Below are 16880 nucleotides of genomic sequence, written 5' to 3'. Positions count from 1 at the left end.
ACATTTGTTTTCTTTCATTGTATGTAACTAACTAAAAGAGGACATATGTTGCCTAACTTTTCTCTGTGAGAGAGAACAGGCAAGGTCATACGCTCCCATGATGCTAGAAGAGACTATCCCTACGGATAATACTGAAGGAGGATGAGAAACATGTCAAACAAAAAAGTAGGCATACATGTTTGTCACAGCTCAGAAGCTGTTAATATGAGCTTAATAGAGATACAATAGTGAAACCAACCTGAAGAACGTTCACACCTATCCTTTTGCATCATTCTGTCTACAGGCAGCTAATGCGCTAGCATTTTTTCAGGAGATTGCTTCGCTGTGGTAGTGGTTTCATTCCGTGTCTAGATTTGCTTTTTTACAGTATTGTAGATTTCACACATATTATGAAAAACCAAATCCGCTGGAACTTTTTAAAAATTCTCCTCTTGAATGCTCTACTTCATCTGGGCAGAGCTGAGAGAACAATATCCCTCTACAGATAACAAGTGAGAGTAAGCCTACGAAGCACTTGTAGTCGTGTGTATTGTGGTTTTGTAATGAATGTGCTGAACCTGATAAGGGGCTTGAAAACAACAAATGGCACCGTGAGAGATGAAAATCTGTACCATATGGAGCATAATATAACTATGGAGTCTCAAAACTCCGGGGAGTGTGCCAGCGTACGTGGGAGAAGTGAGAATTTCATTAATTATGTTACTCCTGAGCAGATTTGAAAGTACAGAAGAGTTCAACAGCACTCTGATAAATATGCAAATGTCCTTGTTCTCTGAATGAGACTGAAATGTGGCTTTGATGTTTAGGCTTTTGAAACTTGAGCTTTGGATAGAACACAGTAGAAGAAAAGTACATTATCGTATAGCATGTGTAAATAAATGAAAACATTGCTGGAATGATTTAATTCTAACAACAGGATTAGATGTGGCAGGATTAGAAAGGTCTAGTATTAGAGTGGGAGATGGCCAAAGAACCACATACTGTATGGCAGGAAACGGTTTGGTTATTTAGCATGTATCACACTTTCTTCAGGATATAAAAACAATGTTAGTATAAATGCCAGATTGTGAAAGAATTGCAAAGCAGCATCCTCTCTTGTCTTAAAGATCTTAAAGCCTTGAGTAGGTGGGTTTAAGAAACATTTTCTGTCAAAATCCTGAATTAGATGGAAGTGTTTTGCATATTATAAAATCACCTGTTCCTTTCAGGGGGATGAAGCTTTAACTTGTTAAGCTGTTGTTTGCAATGTGGCTGTGTGCTGTTGAACTGGGCATTGTTGAGTGATGGGTAAAACACCCCCACTCTCTATGTGCTGTTAAACTAAGCATGGCTGAGTGAAAGGTAGAAAAAATTCTGTATTGCTTCACTGTCAGGTGAATAAAGGAGAGCTGTATTTTTTTAGGTGAGAAGTACTTTGTGGAGAAAAATATTATTGAACAAAGTCTACAGAAGTACTTAACACCCACTGATCTTTCCAGCCATCTCAGATGATCATCCTCTTCTTTGGCTTGGTATATCTGGAGGTATTCCCTCCCTATAACCATCTTAGGTGCCAAGCTAAGTAATCTTGTCTGCTTTACTACAGAGAAAAAGAGAAAGCCTATGAAGGACTATTTCAGAGCAGCAGAAAATCCTGTTCTGTATCTAACCCTCCCGTGGCTGTCAATTAGGGTCAGAGTTTTCAATCATTTGCCTCATTTGTAGAGTATGTTATTTGATTCACTCTATTTGCCCCACAGTGTTTTGTGTTTTTTTTCTGTCTCCTGCCAAAAAAATTAATGCCCCACAATTTTCTAAGCTTGACTCATTCTCAGCTTTCAATTTCTCATGCTGTTGAGTAGTACTTGGAGAAACCTAATATTGAGAACAAGGGTGAATGTGGTTTATGGAAGGAGGTGTTATTTTTTTTGTCTCATGGGAGAAGGTGTTGGGTTTTTGATCTGAAACGGAAGTATCCTGGGGAAAGAACCCTAAGGGGAGCCAAAGCTGGCAGCAGCCTTCGGTACGACTCAGGTACTGCTATTTTCTAAAACTGTTTTTATTATTAAAAAGGTACCTTGTGAGAGATTAATTTTGGACGTAACAAAAATTTGCTGAGTATTCCAGCCAAACTGTTTTGAATATCTGTAGAAAACAAGTATTAGTTTCATATTTTACTTTTTATAAGAAGGTTTCAGAAATATGACTTCACTTCAGCAGAAATATAAAAATTAAAAATGAGTACGCAGTGATTAAAAAAACTTAATAAAATGTATAAAAAAGTCAAGTTTCAAATTACGTGTCTCAGAGTATATTTCATAGTTCAGGTAAGGGACATGCTTTTCCACCATCTGAAATAAGTCAACAGTAGTTTATGATCTAACATTGCCTCACAGCAACATTTACTTTCAGGAAGGTGCTGTGTTAGAAGACTTGAAAAGCAAAACCAAGCAAATCTCCTTTTTAACAAAAATAGCATAATACCTAAGCCAACATCAGCATCAGAAAAGTGTGCATAGACTTACATAGACTGAGAGAGTGCCCTGCCTATAGCAGCCAAAGCCGAAAAACTTCAGGATGTTGATGCATGTCTGTCCAATTCTGAAATTCTGCCAAATGCATACCAAGTCTACACTGAATTCAGAACACATAATTTACTTTTGTATTAAAGTATTTTGAAAATATGCATGAACAAGAGAAAACCAGCACTGCTTAGATTAAAGAAAGGTTAGGATTTACAGAACCTACAGATCATTAGTGGTCTTAAAAAGCTGAAAGATAATTCCCATTGTAAAATTCAACAGACAACTTTTTAAGGAGTATCATGTAACAAAGTTGATACAATCTTCGAAAGTTCATGGAATCATAGAATCTTTGGGCTGGAAAGGACCTTTAAAGGCCATCTAGCCCAACCCCCCTGCCATGAGCAGGGACATCTTCAAGTAGATCAGGTTGCTCAGAGCCCCGTCCAGCCTGACCTGGAATGGTTCCAGGGATGGGGCATCCACCACCTCCTTGGGCAACCTGGGCCAGTGGTTCACCACCCTCATTGTCAAAAATTTCTTCTTTAGATCTAGCCTGAATCTTTCTTCTTTTAGTTTAAAAACATTACCCCTTGTCCTATCGCAACAGGCCCAGCTAAAAAGTCTGTCCCCATCTTTCGGGGATATTGTAATAAAAGAAGACAGAAAAAAAAATATAGCATGTATTTAGGAATGAGTCAGCTATTATTCTGTGGGCTTTCTCTAGACTAATCTAGCTCTTACAAAACTTGCAAATTTAGGTGGCAATTCATACTTTAAAGCCATCTGTAAAAGATATGAGAGAGAAAAACACTCCAGAAATTTGGCTGTGAACACCACAGTAGAGGTAGGAAGCCTACAGGGAAAAAAACCCCAAACATAAGTATTTTAGGTGCGCTATTAAGAATAAAGAACATAGGCAGTGTTTTCTGTTTGTGTTTTCTTTAATACATAAAATTCTGCTTCTTATGAACAAGTGGTTTGGCAAGAGAAGATTTTTTTTAAAGTCTCAAAATTTTATAGGGGAACAGAATGAGTGCAAGATTGCAAATCACAGATTAAGCTATTTGTTATCTAATTAACCATTTTTTCCCTATCACTTTTGTTCAAAAGCTTGCAGCACTTTACAGGTGTATATTATTACTGCCCTTTCCCTTTCTCCTCTCTTTCCCAAGCAATAAAACTTTCCACAATGAAATAGTAACAAGTACAAGCTTACAGAGGCGTGAAGGTTAGGAATTTTAATTCTCTTTTACATGATCTCATGAATGGACTTGAATGTTTCATCCACAAACATGTATGCTGTGCCCACTCTTAACTTCCCTGGTATATACTGGTAAGCAGCATTTCTTAGGGCCTAATGGAAGAGTTATCATACATTTCTGTGATACTGTGTTTGCATTTAAGTTTACTGTGAAGCGAGAAAACAATCTTATATGATGGAAACTTGATGTTGTTACTTGGACAGAACCCTTGAAACCAGTGGAAAGCATTGCAGGCTTGACATGTCAATTCTTTTATTTACATACTACTATTTATTTATTATGTGCATAATTCAGCACATTACAACTTTATTAACACTAACTTATATTCCTTAATAGCTAATAAAAATGGCTCCCTTAGCCTGTAAGTAAAAAAATGTGAACACAAAGATCCTTTCAGTAAGAGAGGCTGTGAGAGTATGTGTTGTCACCTGAAACAGCTTTCAACCTCTGGAAACCATTTTGGGAAATACAGTTCTTTGTTCTGTCTTGGACTTTTTGCTGACTGATGGACTCTGAAATAGGCTTCCTGGTACGCTGCCATGACAGGGTGAGGTTGCAGAAATAGTTAAATGAATTCAGTGCCGTTCACGTCTTTTTTTTTTCTAATTTGAATGCCAGAGATCTTCAAAATCATACCACTTCAGAAGATTATCAGAAATTCTTTTAGGAGAGTGAAGTAACTAAGCCATTCAACAAGTGTCTATGTGCTGTCACCTTATTGATTAGCACAAAAAAAAAGAAATTAAAGTGGAAAACAACTTCTATGTGACTGTGGTATCCCTATTTAGTATAGTAGAATACAGGTCACTTGGCCCTTATACAGGGAAGAACTCAGTCTGCTCTTGATGTGCATTTCTGATCTTGTTTCTCTTCTTGGACTTACATTCTTCTGTGATTTTGTTAAAGACTGAATGACTTTACATCATTCATAATCAAACTCTGCTCTAAGATGAAATGCAGCTTTTGAGCAGAAAACAGAAAAAAAATGAGACACAATGAGAAGGAAGTCATTTATAAGAGTGCATGGAAGGCTATCATCCCTGGAGAGCTGTAATGTCATGGGAAAATAACTTCAAAAGTTCTATGTCGACCTACCTCTGTTTCCACAGAAGTCAGTGTGGAGCACTTCTGAGGATTACTCTCTGGCAAAATAAGAATGCTGAAACCTATGAAGATGCAGCCTGTTATGTCGCTGCTCATAGGAGTGTATAAAAGGAGAACACAAGATGGAAGGCTAAGTAAGAAGAAGGATGGGTCTCATGGCTGCCTGGTTACCCAAAACCATTACCTGCTGGGGATTCCTACTTTATTTTTGTGATCTTTATGTTGGTAGAGGAAGTCTTGAGGGAAGAGATTCAGACTGGCCAGAACATGCAAGTTTTATTTTCTTCCCCTGGCGTGTGAATCATCCATCATGTTCTTCTGACCCTAAGTGTTGTGTTTCAGCATCGGCAGAAAATATACCACCAGTCATCTGAAGTGATACTGCGTCTCTGTTGGAGGCTGTCTGACCCTCCAGGGCCAGAAGAATTATAGCCAGGCCTCTTCCCTGCTCAGGCTGAGCTATAAAGAACTCAGTTGATCCTTGTGGAGGTGGAAAGCCCTGTCTGAGAAAGGCATAAAGGAGGCAAGCTTGTGTAGTAAACCTTAAAAAGAAGTACTGACCTTCCCTTCAGAGGAGAACAGGAAGGAGGCCTCTGGGGCTGGGCTGGGAGAAATTTTGATTTGGTAGTTTGACCTAAGTTTCTCTGTTTGAAAAGTAAAGCTGAGCCAAGAAAGAAATTTGAGCTTGATGGTAAATCCCTGAGAAGCACGAGATATCCAGCATGAATAGGAGGAAACTGAGGCAACGTTTTTTTTAAGCCAAACTGGGCATGTTGTACTATGCTAAGCATTTTGTCAGGCTGTGTGCATGACTGAGGCCTTGCAACAAAAGGTGGGGAAGCTAGTAAGAAACTAAACTAATAATTAAAAAAATACACTCATGCATCTATTGTTGAGTAATTTTATGCAAATCTTCCCTGTATAGTCAGTAACTAATTATATGAGGTTTTTATAGTAGTAGCAATTGAGAACTTGGACAAAGAGATGACAAGATTTAGGTCAGCAGGTAATTTAGCCAATATGAATTGAACCTAAAATTATTTGGATCCAGACCTTTATGTATCTGGACATTCAAATAACGATGTTTGAGCAATGCCATTAAAGTTAGTAGCTTGGAGACTTGTTCAGAGTTTTTTGTCCCCTACATATGTTTTGGGATTTTTGGCTAAATCTCTTCTACCAAAGAATCCTGAAACAAAGCAGGCAAGCATACTTCGGCTTAAATATGAATCTCAATTAAAAAGTATCAATGAAGTATGCCAAAGGAGGAAGACTTCTGTTGCTTTACACCTCTTTCAGTATCATCAGCTGCTATTAGTTCTTATTAAACATTAATCTGCATTGTCACCAACCCTCTGAGCTCATTGTTAACTTGCTTTGTAAGCATCCAAGAGAAGTAAGGCTGGGAATAGAAAGAGGACAGTGAATTAACTTGACAGATATTTATGGGGAACCACTCCCAAACATGAGAGTCAGCATGAGACAAAGCGTGAATGTTCCACCTTGGAAAATGCGGTGGCTAAGTGATGGGTCAGCTGCTGTTTTGGGCTGAGGTAAGGCAGACATTTTCATTGGTTAACATGAAATGACAGGGAGACAGAGATACGCCAAGAAAAGCTGTGAAGATAATTAACACACTCTTTTCTTCTGGGATGGGGACAAAGGAGAAGCAAAAATTAAAGGGTAGGGAGCTAACCCTTGCAGAAAGGTTCAGGTAGTGTTGTGGTAGTAGACAGTACTTAGTTGGAACTTGGAGTTACGGCTCGTCAACTACAATGAGTTTTTAATATAACAGCCATATAACACACTAGTAAGACAGAGCATGAGGGGAGAGGAGAGATTTGTACATCAGTATTGCTGCTCAGAAGTGAAATACAGTAGCTTTTAACCAGGATGTTCCTACTGCATTATTTTGCAACCCAAGTCTCTTAAGAGGCCAGTTACCCATGAGTTGTGATAGTCATGCATTTAGCCTTGTTGGTCATGAGTTGAAGTACAAAGACAGGAGATTTTTCCATGTGCCAATGCAGACCCTTCAAGAACCACAGTGACAAAACTGTGTAACTGCTCTTCGCTTTTGCAGTGCAGTTTCTGGTGCAGCAAAGCTGCGCGGAGTATGCCTAGCTGCCGAGGCAGCTGGTGTCTGACAGCTTGTAGATCCTGTTGATCAAGTCAAGGACTGCAGCCAGAATAATTGCTTGAAACATTCTGGATACAGAAGTGCCAGTGAGGAGTGCTGCCGTGTTCTTTTAAGAGGTTATTCCTAAGGGGCAGAATCAGAAGAGTCTGGCAGTATGAGAGATGCACATTTATTGATAAATGTCAAGGGCTAGCACTGATTCTCCTGAGAAGTCTGTAGCAGTTTTACCACATCACTGCTTATAGTCAGCATTGCTATATTTTTTAGCTCTAAAATGTTAATGGAAAAAAGTATGGTAGGAGGAAAAGAGTGCAGGGAAGGTGTGAAACCTTTTAAAATTATTTCCTGCTAAGAAATCTTATGAACCTTATGTGAAGAACTCTAACAGCGAAGCACACCCCACATAACAGGCAAGCTTTGATAGTTTTTAAAGCTCTTCAGGCATGCTTTTTTATTATGATATAAATGTTTGTGTTCTCTAACCAACTAAAAATTATGTCCAGTTTTCTCCTTGATACCCTGTTCTTCCTCTTTCCATATCAGGAGTAGGTTTTGGGGATTTGGAAATCCACCTCTTTTCAGAAACACAGATTATTGCATATTTTTTAAATGTCTTTGCAGTTAAGAATAAAGCCAACAATTTTAATTTTTTTTTTACAGTTTTTTTTCTTAAAAAACAAGTATTACTTACTCAGACTTTCAAGAAATTTGCCCTTGGGTTTAGTAGTGTTTGTTTAGTAGGCTTTTGTTCCAGGCTTCCTGAAGTATGTATATGTACACATTTTTTCATTCTTATGTGTTGGAAGATTAAATTCATTAATAATACTACATATAGAAGAGAATACAGGAAAATATTCTTAGAGTACTTTTAGAGTGCATGTTGGTGTAGAGTGCGCTGTGTAATTAGGCATGTGTTAAAATATTGGGAAAATAACCTCAATCTGATATGATCCTAATGATAAAAGGGAGATTAAATCAAAGATTTATAATGGAGATATAAATTATATTGGAGATATTTGGAGATGGAGATATTTATTACTCTACAGAAATTATAAACAGTGTTTCAGTGTTATAATGTTTTTCATATTATTGCTAGCTGAGGAGCATTAAGATATGTGTAGTCCTAAATCCTTCTCCCCGGATCATAAATTAGTTCAGTACTGAAAATTTATTCACAATTATATGCTGGTAGCAGAGCTGTAGATTGCGTGTACATCTCTTGAGTCATGAGAACTGCATTGCTTGTGAATGTAGAATACTGACATCAGAACTGAGAATTTGACATACTGCATGCAGGCAACATGCAGGCTTTTGTGCACACCAAATGCATTGTGTGCCTGATAACTGAAGTACAGTTCAAAAATGCAGAAATGAGATTTGATTTAAAATAAAAAAAAGGAAAAAGTAGAGAGGTGCCATTCTTAATAGTAACTCTTCTCACTAGGACTTAACTGGATACCTGTCCACAAGCAAGAGTGAAAGAAACAAACTCTCAATAATCTGAGAAGTTGAGTGAAATAAGAGAAAGGTCCCCTAAACATATTTCATCCACAGCAGTGTACATATTCTGCAATATCAATAGTGTTTCATCACTGTAATCAGCCTAAATACCTAATTATAAAAATACTTTGGGATGAGAGAGACTTAAAGGATGGACTATTGCATTGAATTTATTCACAGGAATGTCTCTGATAAATGTGAGTTTATACAGAAAAGTGTAATAATATATACTTCCAAAAAAGGGTTAGAATTTTGGGTTTGAATTGTATTTGAAAGTGGCTTAAGTTGCAAGTGTCTGTATGTGTGTACATGCCTATTTATCTTTCATGATAATCTCACAAGTAGTAAAAGCAGTAAGTAGGATTATTGAGTAGACCTTCATAATGTGTCTTTCAAATATTTCATTCTAGTACTCAGTAAGATGAAAGAAATAGTCTTGTTTTGTGAATTTGATTTTTTTTAAAGCATGTGAATCTGAGCAATGATCACTTTTCAACAGAAAATGGTGTACTAAAACACTTCAGAGCTAAATGTTATTCTGTTTCTGTTTATAAATGACGGTGGTTTTTCAAGTCTTTTTTCAAAGCTCTGAAGTGTTTTTAGCCCCTAGCTCTCATTGACTTGGATAAATTCATATTGGAGTTCAGGTGCTAATTTATGTGACTGCTTTTGAAAACAAATTTAGGTCAAATCCTGTTTCTGTAGAAGCATCCATTAACTCTGCCATTAACTCTGGGAAATCTGTGTTCGCAGCCTCTGTTCTTTAACTGACAATATTTTCTGACTGAGTCATAGACCTTCAAGTATGGTGTTGCCATCTTTAAGAAGCAAGGATACTTGGCTCATGCGCTGCGAATAAATTGTGTAGAAATCTAGCATCTGGTGAGGCATTTACTTTTTTTTTATTCTTCCAGGGGAATTCCGGCCTGGGGTTCAGTATTGCTGGAGGAACAGATAACCCACACATTGGGGATGATCCTGGGATATTCATTACTAAGATTATACCAGGAGGAGCTGCAGCAGAGGATGGAAGACTCAGGTAAAAACTCACTCATTACATACGTTTGGAAACAAAATGCGTCATTATTATAAATTATTCTCTAGGAGCCAAATGTGAACAAGGTCTTTCATGGGGTCTGGGTAAGCAAATGATTCTCCTTTCTGCTAAGGTAGGGGAACTATTTTAATTAGCTTAAAGCAACTGAATAAGGTTAGTTAAAGGGGCATGTGCTGGTGCCACCTCTATCTTTGTACCAGTCTTTTCATTTAGTACAAAAGGCAAGATGGGGACAGGAGGAGAAAACAGGCATACCAGCACGGAAGTCTTCTCTGGTTGGTCTTTGTATGGCTGAAGAACTATGCACTGGTTTATCCATTGAGGCTTTCAAAACTTCCCAAACTACACAGCCCTTGCTAAATAGTCATAGCTATTTGTAGATGCTCCCTGTTATTTGACTGCAGTGGTGAAGTATACTTACCTGTTTCCAAACATTTTTTTTGCTCTGTGAGGATGTGATAGCTATGCTCTATATTCTGAGTCACCTCCAGAGTATTTTATTGCTGTAGCTCCTAGGATGGCCACAGAGGTCACTTGGAAGTTGTGGTTCTCAAATACATGGTAGCACATCTCTTAAACAAGAGCAAGCACAGAAGTGCTCTGCTTCTCTTTCCTTACAAACTGAATGCAGAAAGGCTTCTGTCTGTCACAGAGGCTGACACCCATCTGTCAGTCATGAAGCTGCCTGATGCTCCAAAAAGGCAATTTAGCTGGAAAGACTTGGAATAAAATTCTGAAGCTTTCATGATGTCAGCACTGGAATCTAAGTTCTGGGAGCCTTTGCCAAAAACAGATGGTCTAAAATTCATGAAATGTGACCAGATGGTAGCAATAACTTTTTTCCTGAAGCCTTTTCCTTTAATTCAGTTAAAAGCAGGGGGAGCTGGCCAGTTTCTAGACCAAGTTTTGGATATTTCTTATACTAGGTTAGTAATTAGATTTTGGAAGCGATTCTTATTTTTACTGTGATAGTGATGAGGAGTCATGGTGGTTGGCAGTGCCTGAAGAATTTACAGTCTAAGTAAGATTGTAGGAAAAAGGAGTAGGAATAATCTCACATAATTTTAGGACTAAAATGCAGCTATCTACTCCTAAGCTAGTCATCTTAGTGTTTCCTAACAGTCAGTAAAGGAAAATCTTAGCATTTCTAGGTTGTGATTCATCTTATCCTAAAGTCAGTGTCTAAAATAGAACAGAAGAATCACATCTTAAAAGGGCCTATATTTTCAATGGTGACTCAAATGAAAAGGAGTTTCTTCAACTGGTTCAGCTGTAGTGATCTACACTGTAAGTGTCTGCACTGAGCCAGATGAGTTCCATGCAAAACAGAGCATGAGTAAACAGCAATATTTGGAAATCATGCTGTCAAATTTGACATCACGAACATCACAGGGGGGATCCTAAACCTGCATCAACCTTTCTACAAATAAGAAGGAAACGCTTGCAAAAAAAAAAACCCAACTTTTTAGTAGAATTTTTTATCACTTTTGAAGGCTTTTTTAGTTTAAGCTATTAAGACAAGAATCCATTGCAATATTTTGTTGTGCTATCTTTCTATGAAATATTTCATAACTTATTGCTATATTAGTGAACTACTGTAAATTTAACTCATGATTATTTAGTAATTACTGTGTTGTACAGGTCTTAGAAAGACCTTCTAAACCCCCCAAAAATAGCATACTAATGCAATTAATTAACCAATCCATATTAAGATTATACCTGGCAAACTTTGTGTTTTGTAATAAAAGTTTAGTAGCACAAGTATAGTTATCTTTTACTAAGACTTAGATAACATTCTGATAGCATTTGTTAGTGTATTTTCAAGTAAGATGTTATAATGGATAAGCATGTATTTGGCATGGTTGTTTTTCCTACTGTCATTTGTAAACATAGATTTTATAAAGATTCCTCCTTTCCTCATTTTATCCGTTAAGTGGGCTTCACTTTGCTACAATGCTGGTAGAGACACAATCCTCTCATGTTTTAGGAACGACTGAAAATGTAAATATCGGTGATCATTACTGATATGCCACTGAAGAGAAGAGCTATCCTGGGGCAGACCACACTGACTTACATGATAATTAATTTTACAAAACAGGGAGTTTATCAGCTAAGGCCACTCTCTAGGAGCAAAAGCTCAACAACATGCAGTAACACCTGCCAAGAATAGCGATAACCTAGGTTCCTATCAAAAGCCCAGTTTTGAATTACCTGAGAATGGGAGATTGGTGCTTATGGACAGAAAAACTATATACTTTCTTGTGTTCATATCTGCCTGCAGATAGTCTATATTATATGGCAGTGTGGACTGTTTGAACGGGCTTCTAAACCTACTGTCTGTTTTTAAATCATAAAAGCCTGTAAAACCACTTTTACTGCATTTTACATGAAGTCCCTTTGATCTAACTTAACTGAGTGAAGTTCTTCAAACAGCGACATTGTGAAAGTGATCTGCAAGAGATGGACTTAATGTTACAGACCCTTGCAATTCTTTTACATGTATTTATGGGTTGACAAGTGCAGGAGTAAGTCAACCGGAGCTTCATGTAAGTCCAACAAAAACAAATGCAACCTCCTGCACCTGGGAAGGAGTAAGTCTCCAGTGGGCAATTTATAGTATAAGTACACAAATATCAGGTATAAATACCTGGTGGGAGGGGATGAAAACAAAAGAGCCAGACTTTCTTCAGTAGTGTCTAGTGGCAGGACAAGAGGCAATGGACACAAATTAAAACACATGAAATTCCATCTGAACATCGGGAATCACTTTTTTACTGTGAGGGTAGCTGACTCTGGGCACAGGTTGCCCAGAGAGGTTGTGGAGTCTCTGTCCTTGGAGATGCTCAAAACCTGATCAGACATGTTCCTGGACAACCTGCTCTAGCTAACCCTGATTCCAGGGAGGATTTGATGAGATGATCTCAAGAGGTGCTTTCCAACCTAAATGATACTGTGATTCTGTAATTTGCAGCTGAGTAAGCAGTGTGCCCTGGCAGCAATGAAGGCCAGCATGGAAATCAGAGAGATGCACAGAGGGAGGACTAGAGGCAAGAGTCACATGTTGCAATAAGGGAAATTCCAATTGGGTCTGAGGAAAAAAAAATATCTTTTTAATGAGGATAGTAACGCACTGTAACTGGTGGTTCAGTGAGGTTATGGGATCTCTGTCTTCAGAAGGGTTCAAAGTTCATCTGGACCAAGTCCTGAGTCATGTGATTGAACCTTCAAGTTGGCCCTGCTTTGAGCAGGAGGTTGGACTAGATGACCTCCAGAGATCCCTTCCAACCTGAATTGTTCTCTGATTCTGTAGATTATTCTTACATGTAAAACCTATGTATGAGACTGAAACAAGGGTGATTAAGTTCCTGGGTTGTTTTCCTTTAGTGGAGAACAGTACTTTTATTGACAGCAGGTAGTCACACCCACAATGCATAGTGTTGGTTTGTACCTCTTTGTGGCCCATATCTCTACAGCAATACTTAAAAAATAGTAAAAGTTATCAGCCACTTTATTCCTTTTAATAAAACATTCCTGGTTTTGAAAGACTTCTTGAACTTTCAAATATTAATAATTACTATGTCTACATTATACCCTCCTTGAAATACATTGACTTCTAGAACAAGTATAAGAAACAATACGTTGCACAATTCAGATTTTAGAAAACATTTTAGGTAACTACATTAATGGTAATTTTAGGTAGCTACACTAATTTTAAGTAATTACTGGATTAGTAGTTCCAGTAAAAAAAAATACAGAAAGCTGTGGAATCTTTTCTGATGTCCATATAATATACAGAAAATAATTTCATATATAGTAAATAATTTTAATGGAATACAAAATAATTAATTTTGGATTTGATTACTCTAGCTAAATGTGACTATAATAAACTTGGAACTAACTGAAAATTAGTTTTTTTCTGAATGCTACCATACCATGTTTCTTTGAAGCTTTGTGTTTCAAGTCAGTGACAGACAGAGAATATAAAACCTCCAGAAGCAGCAACCATTCCCACTGAGTTGAAGAGAATGTCTCTCAACAGTTTGATCTTTTAAGACTTTTGATGCATAAAAACTTCTGCTTCTATCTCACAAATGTCAGTTGTCCATGGGCAAACATCTACTTTTTAATAAAGAAGCTCTGAATTTAGACTTCTTTTACTCTCTGTAAGGAAGAGAATTCCAGTAATTTATGACTCAGTGCCTTTTTTTGTTTTATTTGAGTTTGTGTCAAAGAAAAATATACACTGGTTGGCTCAATTGCCTGGATAAAGCAAAGAACTTCAATATACTATCTCACCAGTTCCTTCTAGGGATACTTACTGATCATAAGTGAAATTCTGGCTTCTAAAAGGCAACACACATCTAAAAAATTCATCATACTCTGTGAAAACAAGAGCAATTCGCTTATGGAACTAGAAGCACAGTGTAGTGGTATAACTTGTTTAAAAAAAAAAACAAAACAAAACACATTAGTAAAAGAATAATGAAAAGCTATCAGTTATGACTGAGTTTAAAAGAGCAGACACTCCCAAAATAAGAATTTATTTTCAGCAATCCCAACCAAGACTGGTTTGAGTCAAAAATCATTCTTTCTGTTTATAGTTCTCACAGTCCAGATCTTATGGTGGAGGTAATTTTTCTCAAAACTCTGTCTACAGGAATGAGTGGGTCATATGAGTTCCTCATCTACTGCTTACAGAAAATAAGTTTTTCCTTTTTGGAAAGGCAAGTTTGAAAATGTGAATTTTCAGACTTGGGATTTTCGAACAGTCTTGGGATCTAAAAACAAATAAAAGAGTCTTGGGTAGAACAAGGATTAAAATCTTACGTTTGATACCAATCTCATGGTCCTAGGAATCTTACTGAATCTGTGATTCAAAAATCAGTTACTGCATATGTGACTGAATATGAATGAGTTTATTCACAGGACTGTGAGATAGATTTGGACAGCCTTGAGCTTGAATTTCAAGGGTTAATGTTGTACGAAAGGTTATCTTGGTATTTGAGCCTGAGCTGCACTCAAGAGGAAAGAGGGTTTATGTGAGGGGTGAGTCAAAGGGAAGAAAGTGGTTGTGCCTGGAGGCACGCTGCTCTGGTAAGCTGCCTGGACCTGTAGCTGTTTCATTCATTCTTTCTTCTAGGAAACTGGTTTCCAGTCTCTTTCCATTTGTGAACCTATTTTTATTTTTTTTCCTTAGGAGTGTGGATATTTGTAAGGAGAACTTAAGCATGTTGAGAAGAGTAGATCGATGGAAAGTTACCTTTGGCAGACTAATCAGAAACAGCATATGTACCCCAAGCTATCTGGATACCATACGTTAAAAACAACTAAGGCTGTGCAGTGTTTATCTTTCCTTTGTAAATGTGCCTTTCCTGATATTACTCTAATTACTGATTGTTAGGAGGTTTAGGATTATGAAACTGCAGCGTTTTTCAGGCATGCTGTGTTTTTCTACCATCACCATCATAGTTAACCCCACTGGATTTTTTCCCCCAGCTCTCAAAGTTATTTGGTGTGGGGAAAGGTATATAATACACATGTTAATGGGAGAAGACAAGAACCAAAATAACTTGCCCTCAGCCATCTAGTAAATCAGGGAGAAAGCTTGGAACAGAGTAGTGATTCTTTCTCTCATATTTCTGTGCCTTACAGGCTTCAGTTAAATGCCTACCAGCAAAGGTTTTAAACAAATTAGGTTTGTGTTCCCTTCAGTTGTCAACTAATCCACTGATGTGTCAAAGGATTATAAATTTAGTTAGGTATATGTAACAAGAGAGGAACTCTGAATATAAGACTCTTTCTCATGCATATTTTGTTAATAAAAAGTAAAACTTAGAAAAATTAATTTAAAGGTAAATATTGCATTCTGATCAGATTTTTTAAAATATTTATGTATTTTGCTAAAGAGGAACCAGAAAGGAAGTATTACAATTTCATGCTATTAGTTCAAAGCTTGAAAATTGGAATTAAGAAACACGCCGGTATAACTATTGTGTGCAGTTTACTTGAGAAAGTCAAAAGAAAGAAGAAATGGAAGAGAGGAAACAGAAGCCAGTCTCCCCTTGGAACTTGGCTAGATAAAGGACCCTCTTCAGTCTTTGCCCCATGGGCTGTGCTGACAGTGCCTTGCCTCTGATGAAAAGTCTGAAACCTAAAACCCTCCAGCAGCAGCAGGCACACAGTTGTTGCCTGGTTGTATCTGTTTGTAGCTTTAGATTGCTTACTAAGAAGTAGTGAATTGAGATTGACAATAGGAAAAAACTAGGGGCTTTTTCAGATTAATGTGAAGAGCTGTTCCCAGGAGAGATCATGTTCTTTATAAGCATGTCATGTGTCTCTAATCCAGCTTGGGCAACTGGCTTTATTTCACCATCATTATATATGAAAACAGAAGTGTGTCTGCTTTGTGATTCACTGCCTATGTCTCTGTTTGTTAACTTTTGATCTTGTATTAAGCCTATCAGTACCAGGTCTATGTGCATTGCAATGGCATAAAGCTTGTTCAGGATGTTATTATAATTACAGTGCTGCCACAAAACACTGATTCATATCTGCACTGTTTACAGGCCTCTGACAATGCTATTAGTTCAGTACATAATTTAGTAGTAAGTTAATAAGAGACATTCACCCCATTAGGCAAAACATGCTTGCTTTGCAGACAATCATAAATTATATCATGAATTATTGACTGCTCACTCTGTCCTGGTTTGTGTTAGGAAGTTTGATCTTATTAACTCTGTTTGTTTGTGTATCTGTGCGTATCATTTTTGAACTGCTGTGGAATAAAAAAAAGATAAGAATTGCCACAGGGGATCTATATGAAAAAAGGCCAGTCACAAAATCAAAATCTGATTTTCATACATTATTTTTAAAGTTGAAGATGGTTTATTATGACTCAAGTTTGAAATTATCAAATTATTTTCATCAATGGAATATGTTGCCATGTATTTATTTTTTCTGTTGCTTTCACCACTTCACTTTTCTTTGGCTGAATCCTTCTTTTTCTCTTTTTTCCTATGTGAAGTTTACATTCCTTGTTTGGTATTGCAGAGCCCCGGAATGTTTCTGAATTTGATTGTATTTCTGCTTCTCGTACTTTGAAAATAATTTGGTAGGCTGAAGAAATTCTTTTATGCAGTGCAAGAAAGGAAAGGGAAATCATGTTGTAACTGCTGAATTAAGTAAATTGAATAGAATTTAATGGGAAGAAAAAGCTACTTATCTGGCTTGTGCTATTAGAAACTGGTGAATTTTAGTGGCCTCTTTATAGACAGCAGTGATGGACATTTTTGTAAAAGTTTTCTTTTGTGGCA

The 16880-nt window shown here is 37.2% G+C and overlaps 1 protein-coding gene across 5 annotated transcripts in view; it reads left to right on the top strand.

Moving 5' to 3' along the window:
- Positions 1 to 16880, top strand: part of DLG2 (discs large MAGUK scaffold protein 2) — a gene marked incomplete at both ends in the record, with an annotated part of 787463 nt that overhangs the window by 425492 nt on the left and 345091 nt on the right. For all 5 annotated transcript variants that reach the window (XM_082013954.1, XM_082013953.1, XM_082013952.1 and 2 more), the window contains one exon: positions 9425 to 9549. In XM_082013954.1, coding sequence (XP_081870080.1) covers positions 9425 to 9549 — 125 coding nt within the window. The remainder of the gene's footprint in view (positions 1 to 9424; positions 9550 to 16880) is intronic.

The sequence above is a fragment of the Phaethon aethereus genome, assembly GCF_964289735.1.
Source record: "Phaethon aethereus genome assembly, chromosome: 1".
Lineage (NCBI taxonomy): Eukaryota > Metazoa > Chordata > Aves > Phaethontiformes > Phaethontidae > Phaethon > Phaethon aethereus.
Note: the sequence above shows the minus strand (reverse complement) of the source record. Positions and strands in the feature narration are given on the sequence as shown.